General features: G+C 46.6%; 1 protein-coding gene across 1 annotated transcript; it reads right to left on the reverse strand.

The window, feature by feature from the left end:
- Window positions 1-1,363: 1,363 nt before the first annotated feature.
- On the reverse strand, window positions 1,364-19,335 carry MICALL2 (MICAL like 2). Its single transcript, XM_032230985.1, has 8 exons — window positions 18,465-19,335; window positions 10,569-10,617; window positions 7,638-7,779; window positions 6,358-6,551; window positions 5,886-6,007; window positions 4,438-5,100; window positions 2,854-3,092; window positions 1,364-1,440 (listed from the first exon to the last, which is right to left on the reverse strand). The coding sequence occupies exons 1-8, from the start codon at window positions 18,605-18,607 to the stop codon at window positions 1,364-1,366; spliced, it is 1,629 nt and encodes a 542-aa protein (XP_032086876.1). The 5' UTR covers window positions 18,608-19,335.
- Window positions 19,336-21,459: the final 2,124 nt, after the last annotated feature.

A 21,459-nucleotide genomic window follows, 5' to 3' on the forward strand; every position in this document is an offset into this window, starting at 1 on the left:
AATCTGGCAGCCCCGTACCAGATTCTACAAATCAAATAGAATCAAAACCACGGGAAGCCTCCAAGAAGTTGTGAAAGCCCCAACACTGGAAGCTTTTAAGAAGATGCTGGATAGCCATTTGTCTGAAGTGGTATAGGGGGTTGGACTAGAAGACCTCCAAGGTCCCTTCCAACTCTGCTATTCTATTCTACTATTTCTATTCTATTCTATTCTATTCTATTCTATTATTTCTATACTATACTATTCTATTCTAATTTCTATTCTATTCTATTATTTCTAATCTATTCTATTCTAATTTCTATTCTATTTTATTATTTCTATTATATTCTATTATTTCTATACTATACTATTATATTCTAATTTCTATTATATTCTATTATTTCTATTATACGCTATTATTTCTAATCTATTCTATTCTAATTTCTATTCTATTATTTCTGTTCTGTTCTATTCTATTCTATTCTGTTATTTCTAATCTAATCTATTCTATTATTTCTATACTATACTATTCTATTATAATTTCTATTCTATTCTATTATTTCTAATCTAATCTATTCTATTCTATTATTTCTATACTATACTATTCTATTCTTTCTATTCTATTCTATTATTTCTATACTATACTATTCTATTATAATTTCTATTCTATTTTATTATTTCTATTCTATTCTATTCTATTATTTCTAATCTATTCTATTCTAATTTCTATTCTATTATTTCTAATCTATTCTATTATATTCTATTATTTCTATAATATACTATTCTATTCTAATTTCTATTATATTCTATTATTTCTAATCTATTCTATTTTATTATTTCTATAATATACTATTCTAATTTCTATTCTATTATTTCTAATCTATTCTATTCTACTATTTCTATACTATACTATTCTATTTCTATTCTATTATTTCTAATCTATTCTATTCTAATTTCTATTCTATTCTATTATTTCTATTCTATGCTATGCTGTGCCATGCAATGCTATTCGATTCTATGTGGTGCTCAAAAGATAATGGTTATCTTTTGAGAGCTGAATGCAATGAAGTTTCTTTTAATGCTGATTAGTATACATTTTAGAACCATGTTTACAGTATTTGTAAAGCAAATCATCATGGTCATTAAGCGAATCACATGGTGGTTAAGCAAATCCAGCTATCCCGATTGATTGGCTGGGAAGACGGCCCATCGCAGCCCCATGACTAAAAGACACTCTCTGAATTGGGACCCCAGGGCTCTTCATGTTACAATGGTCTTTATGGCGAGGGCAGGTCGTAAATCACTTTTGCCAAGCCTGCCGTAACTTTGAACCGCCGTAAGTCGAGGACCCCTTATATTCTGCCTTCCCTCTTTTAATTAGAACTCACTTGACCGGCTTCAGCCTGGATCTCCAGTCTTCCGGGCTCTCCAATTTCTCTTCTGCCCCGAGGGAAACTTTCACTGAACGAGAAACAGGCAAAGGAGGGTGAAGCGCTAAACCAGCATTCAAGGTTTGCACTCCTCCTCTTCCTCCCGAGACCCAGCCATCACGCGGAGCGAAGGGAATTACGGGGCGGATGAGCAAACGCAAAAAAGCATGCAGCTGACACAACCGAGGTTCCTTTAGTCAACAAACCCGAGATTGATTGCTTTCACAAAGGAAAGGGAGTTGGGTTGGATCGCGGCTTCCATCCGTCCCGCCTCACAGCTGGCTGGGGAAGTTTGGGAGCTGAAGGCCACCCATTTTAACGTCGCTCCAGTTGAGAATCACCGGCTTGAACATTAACTAGGATTTATGGAGATTCTCAGTCCTCCTTCAGCTCTGACTAGTTCCATCCCTCCACCATCCAGTCAGAATCTGAAGAAGCTTCTTGGATGAAGAAGCGAAACGTCTTCAAAAGAAAAAAACCAGAAAGCCCAGTTGCCTCTTGGGAAAAAAACGCTTTGGGGAAAGAAGGGGAAGGGAAGGAAAGAAGGGGAAGGAAAGGAAAGAAGGGAAGGGAAGGAAAGAAGGGAAGGGAAGGAAAGAAGGGGAAGAAAAGGAAAGAAGGAAAGGAAAGAAGGAGAAAGAGAGGAAAGAAAAGAAGGGGAAGGAAAGGAAAGAAGGAAAGAAGGGGAAGGAAAGGAAAGAAGGGGAATGAAAGGAAAGAAGGAGAAAGAGAGGAAAGAAAAGAAGGGGGAGGAAAGGAAAGAAGGAGAAAGAGAGGAAAGAAAAGAAGGGGGAGGAAAGGAAAGAAGGGAAGGGAAGGAAAGAAGGGGAAGAAAAGGAAGGAAGGAAAGGAAAGAAAGAGAGGAAAGGAAAGAAGGAAAGGAAAGAAGGGGGAGGAAAGAAGGGGAAGAAAAGGAAAGAAGGAAAGGAAAGAAGGGGAAGAAAAGGAAGGAAGGGGAAGAAAAGGAAAGAAGGAAAGGAAAGAAGGAAAGGAAAGAAGGAGAGGAAAGGAAAGAAGGAGAAAGAGAGGAAAGAAGGGGAAGGAAAGGAAGGAGAAAGAGGTGGAAGAGGGGAAGGAGAAAAGGAGGGAAAGGAAAGGAAAGGAAAATGTCTATGGACATCCTCTCTCATCCAGGTGATGGTTGTCTCAAAGGTGCTTTTTCCCCCAAGAGGCAAACTGCACTTTCTGATTTTTCTTTGAAGACATTTCGCTTCTCATCCAAGAAAGCTTCTTCAGCTCCACCATCCAGTCAGAATCTGAAGAAGCTTCTTGGATGAGAAGCGAAACGTCTTCAAAACAAAAAAACAGAAAGTCCAGTTTGCCTCTTGGGGGGAAAAAAAGCACCTTTGGGGATGTTAACTAGGTTTGAAATCATTCAATTGACTCTCTGTGGATTTAAATCATGATTCGAACCCAACACATCACAGGGACGGCTGCTTCCTACCTTTAGCCACCTTGGTGTCCCATTTACGTCCCGCGTCGGCCGATGTGCCGGTGGACCCATCCTTGATTTTGTTCTGGGGATCAGCTCCGACCCACCATTTGTGGCTAGGATCCTTGGGGAGATGCGGCGTTTCTGCCCCTTTTGGGGTGTCTGCCAAAGCTGGCTTGTTCAAGGGTTTGCTAGCTGGGGGATTCTGGACTTGAAGACTCCGCAAACCAGAGAGGACAGGAGAAGATGGGCTGTTGGAAGGAAGAGATGGTTATTATCTTCTTGGTTAAGAAAAGACCGAACCCTGCTCCCTTCCAAAACTGCCCTCTTCCAGCATATTAATTTAATAAAGAAATAAAATTATAACCAACAGATTCCATACCAAATCAATCCATCAGAGATAAAAGTTGTGCTAAAATATTCATGACCGGGAAAGACATGGGAACAACGCCAGCCAATGAATAGGCATAGCAACTAAGTCAGCCAATGGGCGCTTAAACGGATCTGAGTCTGTGCAGAGAATTGAAACAGAAACTTAAGAAGAAAGCAGTCTGCTGCTCTGAGAAGTAAACTAGCAGTCCGCTAAAATGAAACTAACTGCTTGTGTTCGCTTGTAACTCTCCTGCTTCGTATTTACTTGGAAGAACCAGCTGTCGGTATTGTACATTTATTCATTTAGTCCTGTGTATATTAAAGAAGTGAATGAATCCAGCTGCATCAGTTATCTGTCTGTGCTTCTGGATTTGAATTTGGATCTGAGAAGTTGCATTTTTGCCAATTCCAGGGTATGTTGCCCCCCACCCCACACCACAAACGCCCCTCTTTGCAAAGTTAAATCTCCAATTTAAGGAAACCCAGATTGGTCTAGTGGTTAAGGCACCAGGCTAGAAAGCAGGCGACGGTGAGTTCTAGTCTTGCCTTAACTGTGAAAGCCGGCTGGGTGACTTTGAGTCAATCGCCAGGTGAAGGTGAGTTCTAGTCTAGTCTAGTTCTAGCATTAGCCATGAAAGCTGCCTGGTTGACTTTAAGCCAATCACTAGGAGAATGGGAGTTCTAGTATCGCCTTAGCCATGAAAGCCAGCTGGGTGACTTTGGGCTAATCACCAGGTGACAGTGAGTTCTAGTCAAGAAAACTGTCTGGGTGACTTTAAGCCAGGCACTATTGGAAGCCTCCTAAAGGCTCTGCATGGCCATTTCGGGGAAGGGGGCGTGGTTTCGGGAGGCAAAACAATGCTGTATTCAGTGTATAAGACGCACCCAGATTTTCAGCCTCTTTTTTGAGGTGCGTCTTATACTCCGAAAAATACAGTAAGTGTTATCTGACATGGTGACAATTTTTGTATATCTCATTTCACTTTTCTTCTTTATAACTGCTATTCTAATAGCAAATCCTTCGTAAAAGTTATTGCATTGCATTTTTGATTAAATTATCTTTTCGTGTATATATCATTTTAGGGTACTACTCCCCCCTCCCAAAAAAAGTGGTGTTATTAGCCATCAAACATCAAAAATACACTTTTTCCCCCTGAAAGTTTTCCACAATTTTGGCCATAAGGAAGGAAGGAAGTAAAGGCCAGTGTGATAGCAAAGGCTCACCTGTTGTGCGCCAAGGATCGGGGCGCTGCGAGGCCAACGCCTCCTGGCTGTGGTCCTGGTAAGGCACGCTGAAGGACGCTCCGGGCTTCGTCTTTCTTGCTGTCGCTGCTACCGACGGGGCCCTGAGTTCGAGAGACGGGCGTTTTCTCAAGGATTAGGACAGGCTGCGCAGGAGAGCTGAGACTTTTCGCCGGTTCCACTTTCCTCGCAGGGAAGTCAGAAGTGCCCGGATCAGCCTGGAAAAACTTCTCCCGCGCCTGCTGGATTCGGGAGTGCACTTCCATCGAAGGGGAAGCCACAAGCGGGTCCGGCGCTGGGGCGGGAGGGTGCGGCCGAAGGAGGTTTGGACTTGGGGAGACCCCGCCGGATTTAGGACTCCGGGAATTGGACGGTTCCTGAGCGGCTGCCGGTTGGGGAGTCACGTTGCTTTGGAAGGCCCTACGGGGTTTGGGCACCGGCGAGGCGTCCGGCGTGAGCCCCAGCCCCTTCCCACCATTCCCTGCAGGGGTCTTGGAAGCGGCTGTCTTCTTCTCCGTCCGGCTCTCCTGGGCAGGAGGAGCCTGCGCCGAGTCAGCTCCCGCGTGGCGGTTGCAAAGGAAGGTTCCGGGGCTGATCCCCGCTTTGTAGTTCCCGCTCTGCAAAGTGCTGGAGCATTTTTTGCACCTGGAGGCGGAATTTGGGGACAAATAGTGACCACAGGGCAGTGATGGCTCACCGTTTTGTACCCATAATGCAATGTGTGCGCAACACCCGCTCGCACACCCCTGAACATGGGTCTGCCACAGTGGTGGGCTGCAGGCGGGACACTCTGGAGCACCGGGTATGGTCCTCCGGAGGTCCCACCCAAGCTCCTTACCTGTCCTTTAAAGCCTTCAGTGCTTCTGCGCATGGCACATTCAGTACCTGCGCAACGCTCCGCCGAGAAGCTGGAGCGTAGCGGAGGCTTGCGGAAGCCTTACTGGCCGGTACAATGTGCCTCCCTGCAGCCTCCTCAGACCAAAAAGGGCCAGGGGGGGAGCATCACACTCCCCCGCCCCTATGCATGTGTGAATGACCACTCCGCTTGCTCACGTATGCGCGCCGTTTTATGCATGTGCCCCGCTTCCCTTGCAAGCCAAAAATCAGCTGGCTGGTAGGAGGCGCATGTGCGGGGGAGCTAAGCTGGGGCCATGGCCCGTGTGCCCGCAGGGAGGGCTCTGCGTGCCACCTGTGGCCCATGTGCCAGAGGTTCCGCCATCAGGGTGATAGGGAATCAGGTTACGAAGTCAAGAGTTGAACTCCACCCATCTCAGTGGCCGAGGTTGAGGCGCGCTGGGCCACCGCAGGCGTTAGAGGCCGCCCAATCCGTACAGCATCCTCGCCCCTCCCCAAACCAGACCCCTGAAGCCCGGCATGGGGTTGGGGTATCAAGGGCAGCCTCTGACCAAGCCCTCCCAAGGGAATCATACCTAAAGCAATTCCTGTGATACAGCTTCCCGTCCATCAGGAGGCGTTGCACCAAGTGGACGTGAGTTCCGCAGACGGCACAGTTGCTCGGCTGGGCATTGTTCCTCTCGGCTAAGACCCGTCTCTGGGAGGCAGGAGGAAACAGGGATTCAAACGGAAACACACACACACACACACACCCCTCCATCGAGCCCCAAAGACCCTCCCCTGTTTTACTAAGGGATTTCTCAGCAGTTCCCCAGCGGAGCCCCTTCTCTGTTCTGATTCGTTTAGCCTCGCACTTATGACCGGAGGCATCACTCTGCAACCGTATCGTCACAATTTGCAACTTTTTTTTGCCAATTTCCTTAAAAAAAAAACGCCCTAAGATACACTCTGTTGATCCATGGAGGTTCTATTCTGAAATACCCAGCTGTCATAAACACACATAGAGAGAGAATCAGCCTCCAGGGCAAAAGGCTTGGTGTGACGTACTTCGACCGTGGGAGAGGTCTCCATCCCCATTCTGCGCCCCACCACAGCTGGCTCTGCTTTGGGCTCGAGAGGAAGAGGGGGTCTCGCTGGCTGCTGGGTTGAACTCGGGGCCCTCGGCTCGGGGGCCACTTTTTTCTCGGTCGGCTGCTCAATGGGCTGGGAAGCCTGGCGCTTGATTCCAGCCATCCCTCCAACTGCGGGAAAAGGAGGAGACTTGAGATGCCAGCGGCTCTCATCGGGCATATAAAAGAGATACCCAGGGCACAATTGGGTAGCTTCGTCCACGAAACTGGCACGCAATGCAATCTGATTTACCTGCCTTTTATTATTAAGATAATTTATTGCTTATTAAGATAACCATCTGTTTTTTTTTAAATTATCAATATTTCTTTTCCCAATTTAAAGAAACTTTCCTTCCTTCCTCTCTTCCTTCCCTCCCTCTTCCCTTCCTTTCCTCCCTTCCCTCCTTCTTTCCTTCCTTCCCTCTTTTTTCCTCCCTCCCTCTCTTCCCTTCCCTTCCTCTCAGCAATTACCACTCCAGTTTTGCTGCCCTCTAGCCCTTGGGTGTAACACTGCTTCTGCCCCTGGAAGCTCCATCTCTAGCTACCCTGCATGGGAAGGACCGTGGTTAACGTCAAGCTGGCTGCATCTTGGGTTTTTCGTTGTTGTTCTTGTTTAATCCTTCCCATCCTCTAAAATTTTTCAGAGGCTTCATAGGAGTCCTCCCAGTGTGGACAGGACTTCACGGCAGTCCAAAATCTGGAAGGAGGGAGCAAGAAAGAGAGAGAGAAGAGAGAGCGAGGAGAGAGGAGAGAAAGAGAAAAAAGAGAGAGAGGAGAGAGAGAAGATAGAGAAGAGAAAAAGAGAGGAGAGAGGAGAGAGAGGAGAGAGAGAAGAAAGAGAGAAGAAAGAGAGAAGAGAAAGAAGAGAAAAAGAGAGGAGAGAGGAGAGAAAGAGAGAAGAGAGAGAGAGAGGAGAGAGAGAAGAAAGAGAGAGAGAGAAGAGAGAGAAGAGAAAAAGAGAGGAGAGAGAGATGAGAGAGAGAAGAGAAAAGAGAGAGAGAAGAGAAGAGAAAGAGAAGAGAGAGAAGAGAGAGAAGAAAGAGAGAGATGAGAGAGAAAAAGAGAGATGAGAGAGGAGAGAAAGAGAGAAGAGAGAGAGAGGAGAGAGGAGAAGGAGACAGAGAGAGAGAGAAGAGAGAGAAGAGAAAAAGAGAGGCGAGAAAAGAGAGGGAGAGAGGAGAGAGAGAGGGAGGCAGGGAGGGAGAGAGAGATACTCACTGGGTGACTTGCCGTGGAAGTAATTGTAATATTGGGAGACGTAAGTGAGGATGCTCAGCCGGTCGGGCACCCTGAGGGTCACCATATCTTCTGCGTCCAGCAAAGCGGGGATGCCCAGCTCCTTCTCCGCAACTCGGAAAGCCTGGGAGATGCGAACAGAGAGGTTTTAGGAGATCTCCTTCTCTTTAACCAAGCGGAGATCCGTGCCCAAATTCTTTTGTAGGACAGCTGGGGATTCGAACCGCCGACCTTTCGTTTGAGCGTCTTAGCCACTGAGCCACCGCGTCCCTCATCAAGACCTCTAGTCCTCATTAGGAAGGCTCTCTGGTGCGGTCGGAAAAGAATCTCGTTTTCCAAGCCTGGAGTTGAAGCCCGGCCAGGCCACGGAAACTCAACGTGGAGGCCCAGCTCCTTCCCCGGGACATTCCATTCCTCCGGCCCCTCGACCCACGCTTGGCCTGCTGGACGCGGCACAGAGGCTTTGGGTGGTCCAAGCCTCCTTCCTTCTCACACGCACATCTGGCAGCCTTTCCTTCCTCGCAACCACTGGCTTTCCCAGGCACTCCACATCCCAGGATCTCAGGTTTCCAAACAGCGAGGAAGGGGGACAGAGGAGGATCTGGTTTCCAGAGGGAAGGCGGAAGGCATTTCAGGAGGCGGCCGGATCGGGACAAGGGAGCCCGGCGGACTGGGAGAAAGCCAGGGGTGAAAGGACATGGATCTAAATCCAATCATGGGTTTTTCAGGGAGGATCCCGGAATCATTGGGAATCCGATCTGCTTTACAGAGTGGTAGGGAGGACAAGAAAAACGAAGGGAGGAGGAATGACTAAGGCTGACCTGTTCTCCTTGGAAGAAGAGCAGAAGGGGATGGAGAGACTGGGACAGAGAGAGGGAAGGAGAAGGAAATAGGAGATGGAGATGGGAGAGGAATGGAAGAGGATGAGATGGAGACAGGGATGGGGAAACTGAGGAAGAGACAGAGAAAGGAAAATGGAGGGAGATGGATAAATAGAAATAGAGCAATAATGAAATGGATAGAGAAATAGATGAAGATAGTCAGATGGATGGATGGATGGATGGATGGGTGGGTGGGTGGGTGGGTGGGTAGGTAGGTAGGTAGGTAGGTAGACAGACAGACAGACAGACAGACAGACAGAAAGATGATAGGTAGATAGATAGATAGATAGATAGATAGATAGATAGATAGATAGATAGATAGATAGATAGATAGATAGATAGATGATAGATAGAGATAGATAGATAGATAGATAGATAGATAGATAGATAGATAGATAGATAGATAGATAGATAGATGATAGATGGGTAGATAGGTAGATAGGTAGATAGATAGATAGATAGATAGATAGATAGATAGATAGATAGATAGATAGATAGATAGATAGATAGATAGATGATAGATAGAGATAGATAGATAGATAGATAGATAGATAGATAGATAGATAGATAGATAGAGATAGATAGATAGATGATAGATAGATAGATGATAGATAGATAGATAGATAGATAGATAGATAGATAGAGAGAGAGAGAGAGAGAGAGAGAGAGAGAGAGAGAGAGAGATAGATAGATAGATAGATAGATAGATAGATAGATAGATAGATAGATAGATATAGACAGAGTGGTGCGGTGGCCTAGAAGGTGGAGCTCCCGCCTCACAATCAGGAGGCTGTGAGTTCAATCCCAGGTAGAGGCAGATATTTCTCTCTCTCTGCACAATGAGAATATGCCTGCGGAACACAACTCCGCATTGGTGACAGGAAGGGCATCCGGCCATTAAACACTCTGTTATTTCCATTCAGTAGCCCAGACTCCACCCCGCAAGGGATTATGGGGTCATTAAATGCCGGTGACAGACAGGTAGTTAGGCAGATAGACAGATGACAGACAGATGCATCAAGACTCTTCCCCCTTGGAAAAAACTTGCATTCCAGAATTTAAACTTCCATAAATGTGCACCTACATTCACGCCACCCTGTTTCACAACCTTCCCGTCCACCCCAAGTGACATTTATTTATTTATCGCAGTGGCTTGTGGGCCACCTGGATGGAGCAAAGCTACGCTGCAGAACCACAAAACGCCAGGCTAAGCTAGCGTAAGGTAAATCACGAGTCAACTTGGTCCGATCCAGATCAAGAGCCAACCCTTTGCCAAAACGGGGTTCAGGGTGGCAGCTGCTGGTGGTGCTTTGGGGGGGTGCAGATATTAATCAAAAAGTCCTCACCCTACAACTACGGCAGGTGAGCCGTTGCCCCAATTCAGCTCCGCCACGCATGCCAGCCACCTGGTCTTCAGTTTTCTGCCGCACATGGGCCATGTGCGAGGGGGCTGCGCACGCACAGGGGTGGGGCACATTTGCAGGGGACGCATGAGCGCTCGCTTCGCCACCACTGCCTTAGGACAACTTTCCCTCCATGCAAATTGGCAAGCGCTGGAAATCTTGCCAAACGGGTTTTTCTAGACTGCCATGAACCGAAGGCGAAAGTGAGTTCAAGATTAATCCACCTGATCTCCCCGTTAATTTGAAGGTTTGGCCTCTTCCAGATAAGACTCTGGGGTTCCCCTCCAGGCCTCCAACCTGGACCCCCTCCATATCCAGGGTATCCCAAGTGGGCCACCCCAGGTATTTAGCCTGCTCCACCAACGCAGCTCACGAACGTTGCAGACAAACAGAAAAAGCCCAGGGGGAAAAAAATTGAGTAATCCTACGCAGGGCAAGGAAACGTCTATTTCTTTCTCTCTTTCTTTTTTCACAAAGGAAAGTTAATGGTGTTGAGTATCTGATTTATGAGCTGTTTGTTCTGATCAAATCTACCTGAGGTCAAGGTGCACAAGAAAAAGGGGGTGGAGGTAAAACAGCCTTGAGGGAAACGAAGAGGGAAGTGAAAGAGAAGGGAAAAACCACCTTACCAGAGCATTGTTCTCGAAGACGTTTTCCTTGCTCAGGGAAGTGAAGTCTCTGAAAGACAGAAAGAAAAGCAAAAGTTATTATAGAGAAACAAGTAACAACAGGCCAGGATTCACCGCGGTGCCTGCCAGGCCAAACTTTCTCCCTAGCCTCACAAGCCAACTTTCCCACTATTCTGAATTTTAGGATGTTTTCCCCTATCATTCCTCCTCTCCTGGAACTTACATTCCTTATGAAGATGGAAGACAGACTCGGTCAACAAAGATGATTAGGGGGACTGGGGGATAAAACATACCATGAATGGTTGCAGGAACTGGGTATGTCTTGTCTAAGGAAGAGGAGGACCAGGGGACACAAGATAACAGCCTTCCAATATTTTAGGGGCTCCCACAAAGAGGAGGGAATCAACCTCTTCTCCAAAGCATTTAAAGGCAGGACAAGAAGGAATGGGTGGAAGAAAAAAATCCAACCTAGAACTAAGGAGAAATTTCCTGACTGCGAGAACAATGAGCCGGTGGAACAGCTTGCCACCAGAAGCTGTGGGTGCTCCATCACTGGAGGCTTTTCAGAAAAGATTGGACAGGCATTTGTTCAGAATGGTCTAGGGTTTCCTGCTTGAGCAACGGGTTGGACTAGAAGACCTCCAAGGTCCCTTCCAACTCTGCCATTCTGTTAAGTCTGAATGTTTTTGAAGTTTAGGCCCCAGCCCTTTGTAACCACATGAACATTTCCCCTGTAATGCCGACTGGCGACTACCCGGAGGAGAGCCTTCTCTGTGGCTGCTCCGACCCTCTGGAACGAGCTCCCCGTGGAGATTCAAACCCTCACCACCCTCCAGGCCTTCCACAAGGCCCTTAAAACCTGGCTGTTCCGACAGGCCTGGGGCTAAAGAGCTGTTGCCCCCCCCCATCTCGAATGGTATGACTGTTGTGTGTTTTTTAAATTATGTATTGTTATGTTTCGTCTTTTTATTTCCTGTCTGTACCTTCCCTGATTTGAATTGTGAGCCGCCCTGAGTCCCATTTGGGGAAAAGGGCGGCATATAAATGAAATAAAATCAATCAATCAAATCAATCAAACAGTCGTGATTCAGTTCGGCTATCTCATCCTACAGGAATCTACCTGCCCTTGCATGGCTGTTTAAAAAAAAAAAAAGAGATCCACTGTCAACTTCTAATTAACAATTCCACACGTCTGCTGAAAGTTTCTAAGATCCAGATCTGCCTTCTGGGAAATCTCATCCATCCACAAAGAAATCAGGGATTTGGAAAGCAATTCTACCCATAATCACAACTGCCTAAAAGGGATGCTTTTTGAAGTATCCTAAATCCCATCGTGCAGGGAGAAACTGAGCTGGCTGCTGTTCTCCCTAGTGTGAATCGAGCTATTAAAACCAGCAAGAAAATTCTCCTCCTGTGGCATTAAAATCTCCTTGTGCAAATAAGAGGAAAAACTAAAGATCTAACTTCAAAGAGTTGGGCAATACAAGCTGGAAGAACATTCATGCAAATAAAAATTAAACACAGGTTGTGAAGAGGGAAGAAAACGATTCAACAGAATTCCGGAAAACGCCTGCAGGAGAACAATCACATCTCTTGGCTAAATAATCTGGAAGATACACCTGGACAACGGGCGAGTAGGAATTTGGGGAGAGATGGAATTTCCAGCCTGGGTTTTGGCGATGTAAACAATAATAGCAATAGCAGTTAAGACTTATATACCGCTTCATAGGGTTTTCAGCCCTCTCTAAGCAGTTTACAGAGTCAGCATATCGCCTCAACAATCTGGGTCCTCATTTCACCCACTTCGGAAGGATGGAAGGCTGAGTCAACCCTGAGCCGGTGAGATTAGAACCGCTGAACTGCAGATAACAGTCAGCTGAAGTGGCCTCCAGTACTGCACTCTAACCACTGCACCACCTCGGCCTTAAATCTAAGGCAACGGGGAACAAATGTACTTATACATGAAAGAATGTCTTAATTCTTGGGGCTCAGGATTTCGCAAGGAGACCCAGTCCAAAAATGAATAATATTTGCAATTGTAAGTTTTCCAGCCGAAGTTCAGGGCAATTCCGCCAATACAGAAGGAGTAAGCCAGCTACTCTGTCGAAAGGAGTTGGCACATCCCTACGACTTGACAATGATCCAAGTGGGCCACAAAGCCCTGATTTAAATCTCACATCGGCCAGAAATTCACCTGAAGGAATTTGGAAGATTGACAATGTCTGGTCTTTTGGTCTTCTGAGGAAAACAAAACTCAACATTCTTGGATTTATTTACACACGTGCCTGTAACTTCCCAACACACACAAGCTAATTATGAAAGGATGACACCCCAACATCCAAGACAACATTATCTTCATAACCAAGCCTTCTGTCCACAGAGCTTCAGCCTAGGACCGTGATGGTGGCACACAGAGCCATCTCTCTGGGCACGCCAGCCATTGCCGGTTGCACCCCTGGGTTCCGGTGGGCACCTGTGCGCCGGACAGCTGGTCTGCGCATACATGGGAGTGCCGGAAAGCGGAACAGCAGCTCCCTGGCATGCATGCGTGTGCTGAGAAGCTGAGCTTCTGGTTTCTGGCATGCCAAGTGGCCTTCAAACTGGAAGCTCAGGTGATGGGGGCGCCTGCGCACAGCGGAAACCAGAAGCTCAGCTTCCCAGCTTGCGCATGTGCACCGGGGGAACTCCTCTTCTGGTTTGTGAGAGAGACGAGGTGGCGCAGTGGTTAAATGCAGCACTGCAGGCTACTTCAGCTGACTGCAGTTTTGCAGTTTGGCGGTTCAAATCTCACCGGCTCAAAGGTTGACTCAGGCTTCCATCCTTCCGAGGTGGGTGAAATGAGGACCCGGATTGTTGTTGTTGGGGGCGATATGCTGACTCTGTAAACCGCTTAGAGAGGGCTGAAAGCCCTATGAAGCGGTATATAAGTCTAACTGCTATTGCTATTGTGGTGCTCCTCCTCCCCCCAGGTGGTCACTCCCGTTTTGGCACTTGGTGCCAAAAGGGTTCCCTAACCCTGGCCTAGGAGACATTCCGACCTCCAAGTCTAGGGGTGCGTGGGGCAGACCCTTTCTTGATGAGACCTGAACCGGTTGCTGAAGATTTTGACCCACAACTCTCGGGAAGACACAAGGGGAGTGTGGGCTCCCCCCAGCCTTGCTCACCGCAGACATGACAGCACTGAGATTTGAAAGGGGGGAGGAAACCCCCCCCCACTGATCAGCTCCATTCCTGCCCCCACCCCAACTCTGCCTCGACTGTTTGACTCACAAGCGTTGTCACATCTAAATGCAAACAGCCAACAGTTGTCAGGTCTGTTAGTGGAAGACGTCTAAACATCAGCTGGGAGACTGCCGAGCGTTTCCATCCGCCGACAAACCCTTGTTTGCTTTAAACCCGCCTTTCCAAGTGTCATTGCAAACATCTGTTCTGAAATGCATGTTTTTGTTTCAAGACAAACAAGGACAAGGGACTTTCCGGTTGTTTTTCATTGAGCCGAGACAAGCGGTGATGTTCTGAAGCGTTAAGGACTGGTTGGCCTCCCAAGGCAGGGCCGAGAGGTCAGAAACATCAAGATGGCGTCCGCGGTGCCCATAAAAAGTGGGCGGGGCTTGTAGCAGACCGCCGTGGCGGCCATGTTGAATTTTTTTGGCTCTCCTTGGGAGACCTTCCTGAAGTCAGGAACAACCACACGAAGCAACCTCGAAGATCTGAGAAAATCCGTTTTTATTTATTTATTCCATTTCTCTAGCGGGCCATCAAGTGACTCTGGGCAGCTTCTAATTCTAAAGTTATAAAACAAGTCAAATGTTTTTTGTTTTTTTTAAGAAATGCTGGTTGCCCGGCTTCCTCTAATTTTCCCTATTTTATTGGATTGGATTGGATTTATTACATTTATATGCCGCCCTTTTCCCCGAAGGGGACTCAGGGCGGCTCACAATTCAAGTCAGGGAAAGGGGTACAGACAGGGGATAAAAAAGACGGAACATAACAATACATAATTTAAAAAACATACAACAGTCATACCATTCGAGACGGGGGCAACAGCTCTTTAGCCCCAGGCCTGTCGGAACAGCCAGGTTTTAAGGGCTTTGCGGAAGGCCTGGAGGGTGGTGAGGGTTCGAATCTCCACGGGGAGCTCGTTCCAGAGGGCCGGAGCAGCCACAGAGAAGGCTCTCCTCCGGGTAGTCGCCAGTCGGCACTGGCCGGCGGATGGGATTCGGAGGAGGCCTAATCTGTGGGATCTAATCGGTCTAGTGGAGGTAATTGGCAGCAGGCGGTCTCTCAAGTACCCAGATCCAATACCATGAAGGGCTTTAGAAGTGACGACTAGCGCCCTGAGCTTTATCCTCTCCATCTTCCCGTCTCTGGACGTTACTTTGCTTTTATTGGGCTGAAGACAAGCTAGAAAAACTCACCCTAGCTGAACCCAAAATTATTTAGAAAGTGCCACATTTGATCAATGGACTTTCCACCGATCCTATTTTGACCCAAATATTATGAGATGCATTTTGAAAAGCACCAGCAAGTCATCACGGTTTAGTTTTCTGCCAACTTTCTAGCCTTCCAAAAGCTTCATGAGAGATACATTTTATTTATTTATTTATTCAATTTCTTTCCTGCCTATCTTCCCACCAGGTGACCTTAATCCACCCCCGAATGCAGAAACTTAGCACATCAAGGGAAAACACTGCGTCAGAATTCTGCTGGGGATTTAATTTAATTTTAATCGATTTAAATCCCTCCCAAGACAGAACCAGCAATTGGTAGCTGGCTTTCCATGTGCCAAAGGTTGTTCTAGATAAAGACTCATTCAGCCACATCAACCGTGATTAAACGTTATTTTATGGCGTCCAAGTTTAATGATTTCCCCATTGGGATAAATATTATGTTCTTTTCCTGTAGTTAATGTGCGTGTGCGTGTTTTGGGCCTGTTTTTTTCTCTTTTTTTCTTACTCCTTTTTTGTATAAAAAAGAAAGAGAAAGAAAGAAAGGATGGACGGACGGACGGAAGGGACAAAGAGAGGCAGAAAGAGACAGACGAAAGGAGGGAGGGAAGAAGGGAGAGAGAGAGAGAGACAGTGAGAGAGATGCAGAGAAAGAAGGAAAGGGAAGGAAGGAAGATAGAAAGAGGCAGAGAGAGGCAAAAAGAGAGAGACAGAAGGAGGGAGGGAGGAAGGGAGACAGAAAGAGGGATGCAGAGAAAGAAGGAACAAAAGAAAGAAAAAAGGAAGGAAAGAAGGAAGGAAGGAAGAGAGAGAGAAAGAAAAAAGAGAGAAAGGAAGAGAAAAGAAGAAAGAGAAAGGAAGAGAGAAAAAATTGAAAGAAAAAGAAGAGAAAGAAGGAAGGGAAGAAAAAGGGAGGAAGAAAGGGAAAGAAAGAAAGAAGAAAGGAAGGAAGGAAGAAAGGAAAGAAAGAAAGAAAGAAAGAAAGAAAGAAAGAAAGAAAGAAAGAAAGAAAGAAAGAAAGAAAGAAAAAATAAACTAACTCCATGGTTCTCGTAAAGAGATACACAGTGGAGATAAGAATGGGGGCTTTGTTCCCAACGGTCTTAGCGTTCCATGGGGGATGGTCCTCTCTTCACTGGGGTCAGTCAGTCACATGGAAGGAAGTGACACATATGTGTCCAGCCACAGCAGAGTTTGCCTTGTCTTGCTCACAAACTCTTGACTCTGTGGTTGCACGGAGGATGACATCAGATGGGTGAAATTGTGTGTGTGGGGGGGAGAGAATTGGGAAATAAATGACTTTTCTGTCTGACTCTTATTGCGAAGGGGACACACGTAGAACGGGTAAAGAATGACAAGGACTGCCTAGCTCTTAAACTTTAACTGATTTTAAAAAAATATGATTTAGGGGAAAAATACTATTCCACATAATGGGTGTTATTATACTGGACTTGGTTACAAGTGGGAAAACTCAACATTCACCCTGGATTCATAGGGGATATTTGGATCCAGCATTAACCTGAATTTTACAAGATTGGTGTCAGAACAGTTACAATTCTATCTATCTATCTATCTATCTATCTATCTATCTATCTATCTATCCATCCAACCATCCATTTATCTATCTATCATCTATCTCTATCATCTCTCTCTCTGTATGTGTCTATCTGTCTATCATCTATCTTTCTATCTATCTATCTACCTATCATCTCCATCCATCCATCCATTATCTATCATCTCTCTGTGTCTGTCTGTCTGTCTATCTATCTATCCATCCATCGATCTATCTATCATCTATCTATCTATCTATCTATCTATCTATCTATCTATCTATCTATCTATCTATCCATCCAACCATCCATTTATCTATCTATCATCTATCTCTATCATCTCTCTCTCTGTATGTGTCTATCTGTCTATCATCTATCTTTCTATCTATCTATCTACCTATCATCTCCATCCATCCATCCATTTATCTATCATCTCTCTGTGTCTGTCTGTCTGTCTATCTATCTATCCATCCATCGATCTATCTATCATCTATCTATCTATCTATCTATCTATCTATCTATCTATCTATCTATCATCTACATCCATCCATCCATTTATCTATCATCTCTCTCTCTCTGTATGTGTCTGTCTGTCTGCCTGTCTGTCTGTCTGTCTGTCTATCTATCTATCTATCTATCTATCTATCTATCTATCTATCTATCTATCATCTCTATTCATCCATCCATCCATCAATTTATGTATCTATCATATATCTCTCTGTGTGTGTGTGTCTGTCTGTCTATCATCTACCTACCTACCTATCATCCATCCATCCATCCATCCATCCATCCATCCATCCATCCATCCATCCATCCATCTATCTATCATCTCTATCCATCCAACCATCCATCCATGTATCAACCATCTATCTATCTATCTATCTATCTATCTATCTATCTATCTATCTATCTATCTATCTATCTATCTATCTATCTATCTAAACTATCTATCTATCTATCTATCTATCTATCTATCTATCTATCTATCTATCTATCTATCTATCTAATACAATCTTATTTTATATATCTATAAAATCCACATATATAGAGTTGACTATAGGTCAGGTCCAATAGGCCAATCTCGGTCTGCTTTATTAATTAATTTATTAATTATGTTTTTGCCAGAGAAAATGCTGCCACTGCACATAGCAAGGTTCAAAGGTCAAGGATCACATGCATAAGGAACATATTTTTTCTAAATCAGAAAATAGAAACCCATTTGAATATTTAATGGAATTTATATACTGTAATAAACTGTTTATGGGACCTGACTTTTCGTACGTCCTGCAATATCTGAGCAGCTCCTCTCACCTTTGGCCATCTCAGAAAGCAAAATGAAGGCAACGCAAACATGGATGCCACACATGGAAAGGACGCACCACCAAAAATGCTCTGCCAACCCTTGGAGGAAAATGTCCAGGCAAAACTTTTCAATGCATCCTTTTCAAAAAAATAATAAAGGTGAAACTCAAATAAAATGGAAGAAACGCATAAAGCCAATGCAAACTCTTTCCTAAATACACCCTGCGCCCTCAAGACGGTTCTTTGGTGAAGCTATGTGGCATCAAACCGCACCTAAACAAACGAACAAACACAAAGAAACACAAACACACACAGCCCTTTCTGCAAAGGGTTATGCCAAACTGGGAGCTCCCCCCACTGAATCCCACAGGATTCCTCTGGGAGATGCCCAACAGCCTGGGCATTGGTCATGCCAAGACCGAGCATGAGGGACCAAGGTTCTCCAGCTTTTGAGGTTCTAGGGGTAGACTGCCTCGGGAGCTGGGAGCTCCCCTGAACTTCCGCGTGGGGGAAAAACCAGCGCTCCCCTTCCCCTCCTTCCACGCTTCCCCCCTTCCCCTCCCAGGAAGGGGGGTCACCCCCCCGGCGTCACTCACATGAGGTCCGGCCTGTGGCGGTGCAGGATGGCGCAAAAGGCCAGCCCGTCCCGGAACGAGGTGGTCATGTTGGTGACGGAGACGCCCTTGTAGCCTTCGCACTGCTGCTTGCACCAGAGTTGCAGCGCTTGGGTGGGCGACATCCTGAATTGCGCGGGGGGGAGGAGGGAAAGGGGTGAAAACGCGCAGGAAAGAGGGATGGGAGAAGAGCAGGGAGGAGGAGTGGGAGGGGAACGAGCGGGGGAAAGGAAAGAAAAGCTAAGAGGAGGTGTGCGGGGGGGGGGAGTCGGGCAGGAAAGAGGGATGGGGAGGAAAGCAGGAAGGGTGAGGGGGAAACGAGCAGGGAAAAAAGGGATGGAAAGAAAAGCAAAGAGGAGGAGAAGTGGGGGGGGTCGAGCAGGAAAAAGGGGATGGGGAGAAAGGCAGGAAGGAGGAGTGAGAGGCGCCGGGCGGTTCTTCCCGGAGAGGAAGAGCCTGAATGGGAAAAGAGAGGAGGGGGCTGCGGCCTTTTCCCGGGCTTTCTCCCCCTTTCCAAAGAAGAAAGAAGAAGGGAAACGGGGACAAAAAGAAGGACAAGAAGAACTTTTCTCCGCGGGCAGCGCCAACTTTACTTTCCGCCCGCCGGGAGCTCCACGCCTCCCTCCTGCAAGTCGCCGCCCCCGCTTAGCCTCGCCTCCCAGCCGGAGGGGCCGCCGCGCAGCTGGGAGCCTCCCCCGGCCCAGCCCCGGCCGCCATCCAGCCGGCCGGAGCGCATCTTCCCCCGGCGGGAGGATCCCCTGCAGCCCGGGAGAAGGAGAAAGCCAGAGCCGCGCCGAGCTCCCCAAACGCCCCGCCGGGCGCTGTCCAAGCCACAGCCCCGCAAGGCGCCGGATCTGCGGGGAGGGAAGAGCCGCCAATGGCCGCGGCGGGGCGGGAGTGACCGGCCCCCGGCCGAGCAGCGCCTGCTCCGCCTTCCGACGCGGGGGAAAAGGGCGCAGCAGGCAGGGGGAGCCGCCTTCGCCCCATCCGGGGCAGCTAGAGGGCATCCAGACGAGCCCCGTCTTCTGAAGCGGGGGGGGGCTTGTGGGGAGGGGTCGGGAAGGGCGGGGCAGAGCACTTTGCTGGAGCGCAGCTGTAAAAAAAAATGGCTTTGAAAGGTGCAAAAGAGGCGGAGAGGCAGATTGGGGAGGGTCCCCTCGCCCCCCACTAAGGATCCGCCGCAAAGCAGCTTGGCGACCCCCCCCCCACACACACACACCCCTCCCGAACGGAATACTTTGCAAAAAAGCGACTCCCGCCTCGCAGGGGGATCCAAATGCACCCCGATTCTCCTGTGGCTGAGCCCCAAGTGCACAAGGGGCTCCAGAGGAGGAACCGGGAATTTCTGGAAAGGAAGATTTGGGGAAGTTCACGCAAAGCTGCTATTGATTTCTTATTGAGGTTTTATGGCTGGCACAGTCCGCGTCTTACTATGGGGGAGGAGGGAGGGAGGGGGAGAAAGAGGTGAGAGGGGGAGAGAGAGAGGGAGGGAGGGAAAGAACGAGGGATGTGTGTGTGTATGTGTGTGTGTTATATGCACACATACTAGTATATACTATATATATACTAGTCTCCCTTTATTGGTCAGCACAAATGCAATATATATATTTATTTATCAGCACAAATAAAAAAACCACACACACACACACACACATATATATATATATATTAATTTGTGCTGATAAATAAATAAATAATTATTATTATTATTTATAATTATTATTTAATAAATAAAAATAATTATTTATCAGCACAAATTAAAAAAAAACACAAATATAACAAAGGCAACAGTAAAAATATTGGGGTTCTGTCGTGATGGACTCTTGTGACGAGCCGATTGACAGATGTTGGAAGCAGTTAGCTTCCTCCCATAATTGGGGCATACCAGGGTTTGTGACACTATATATATTAGTGTCACAAACCCTGGTATGCCCCAATTATGGGAGGAAGCTAATTGCTTCCATCATCTGTCAATCGGCTCGTCACAAGAGTCCATCACGACAGAACCCCAATATTTTTACTGTTGCCTTTGTTATATTTGTGTTATATTTGTGCTGATAAATAAATAAAGGGAGACTAGTATAGATCTATTTCAAGCTATTTAGCTCTCATCAGCTAGCCATAGCAGAGTTTCGAATCCCAGGAAGGGTATGGCTAGCTGATGAGAGCTAAATAGCTCAAGGTGGCGCAGTGGTTAAATGCAGCACTGCAGGCTACTGCTAGATCAGCAGGTCAGCGGTTCAAATCTCACCGGCTCAGGGTTGACTCAGCCTTCCATCCTTCCGAGGTGGGTAAAATGAGGACCCAGATTGTTGGGGGCAATATGCTGACTCTCTGTAAACCGCTTAGAGAGGCCTGAAAGGCCTATGAAGCGGTATATAAGTCTACTGCTATTGCTATTGCTATAAATAGATCTATACTACTCTCCCTTTATTTATTTATCAGCACAAATACAACATACACACACACACACACCCCCCCCACATATATATATATATATATATATATATATATATATATATATATATATATATATATATATATATATATATATATATATATATATAAATAAAGGGAGACTAGTATAGATCTATTTCAAGCTATTTAGCTCTCATCAGCCATACCCTTCGCTGGGATTTGAACCTGGGCTGTTTTTACATGTTAGGCAGTTGTATTAGCCTCTAAGCCACAAGCTCTCCTCCCTTATCAGCTGAGCCAAGGAAATATTTGGGCATACCAGGTGCTTTGACATAACATTTAAATATAAATACACACACACACACACACACACAGCCGGAGTCTCTTGACAGGCGCCATATAAGTTTAATAAATAAAAAATAATGTCTGGAGAATAACAAAAGGGGGCTCCTCTCCTTGGCTGGGAGCAGACAAGGAGCCAAGAGCCACAGCAATGGATCAAGAGGGGACGGAGACCCCAATTTTTTCCCATTCAGAGCAAATGTCCGAAAAAGCCCCG

The sequence above is a fragment of the Thamnophis elegans genome, chromosome 14 (assembly GCF_009769535.1).
Source record: "Thamnophis elegans isolate rThaEle1 chromosome 14, rThaEle1.pri, whole genome shotgun sequence".
NCBI classification, from domain to species: Eukaryota; Metazoa; Chordata; class Lepidosauria; order Squamata; family Colubridae; genus Thamnophis; species Thamnophis elegans.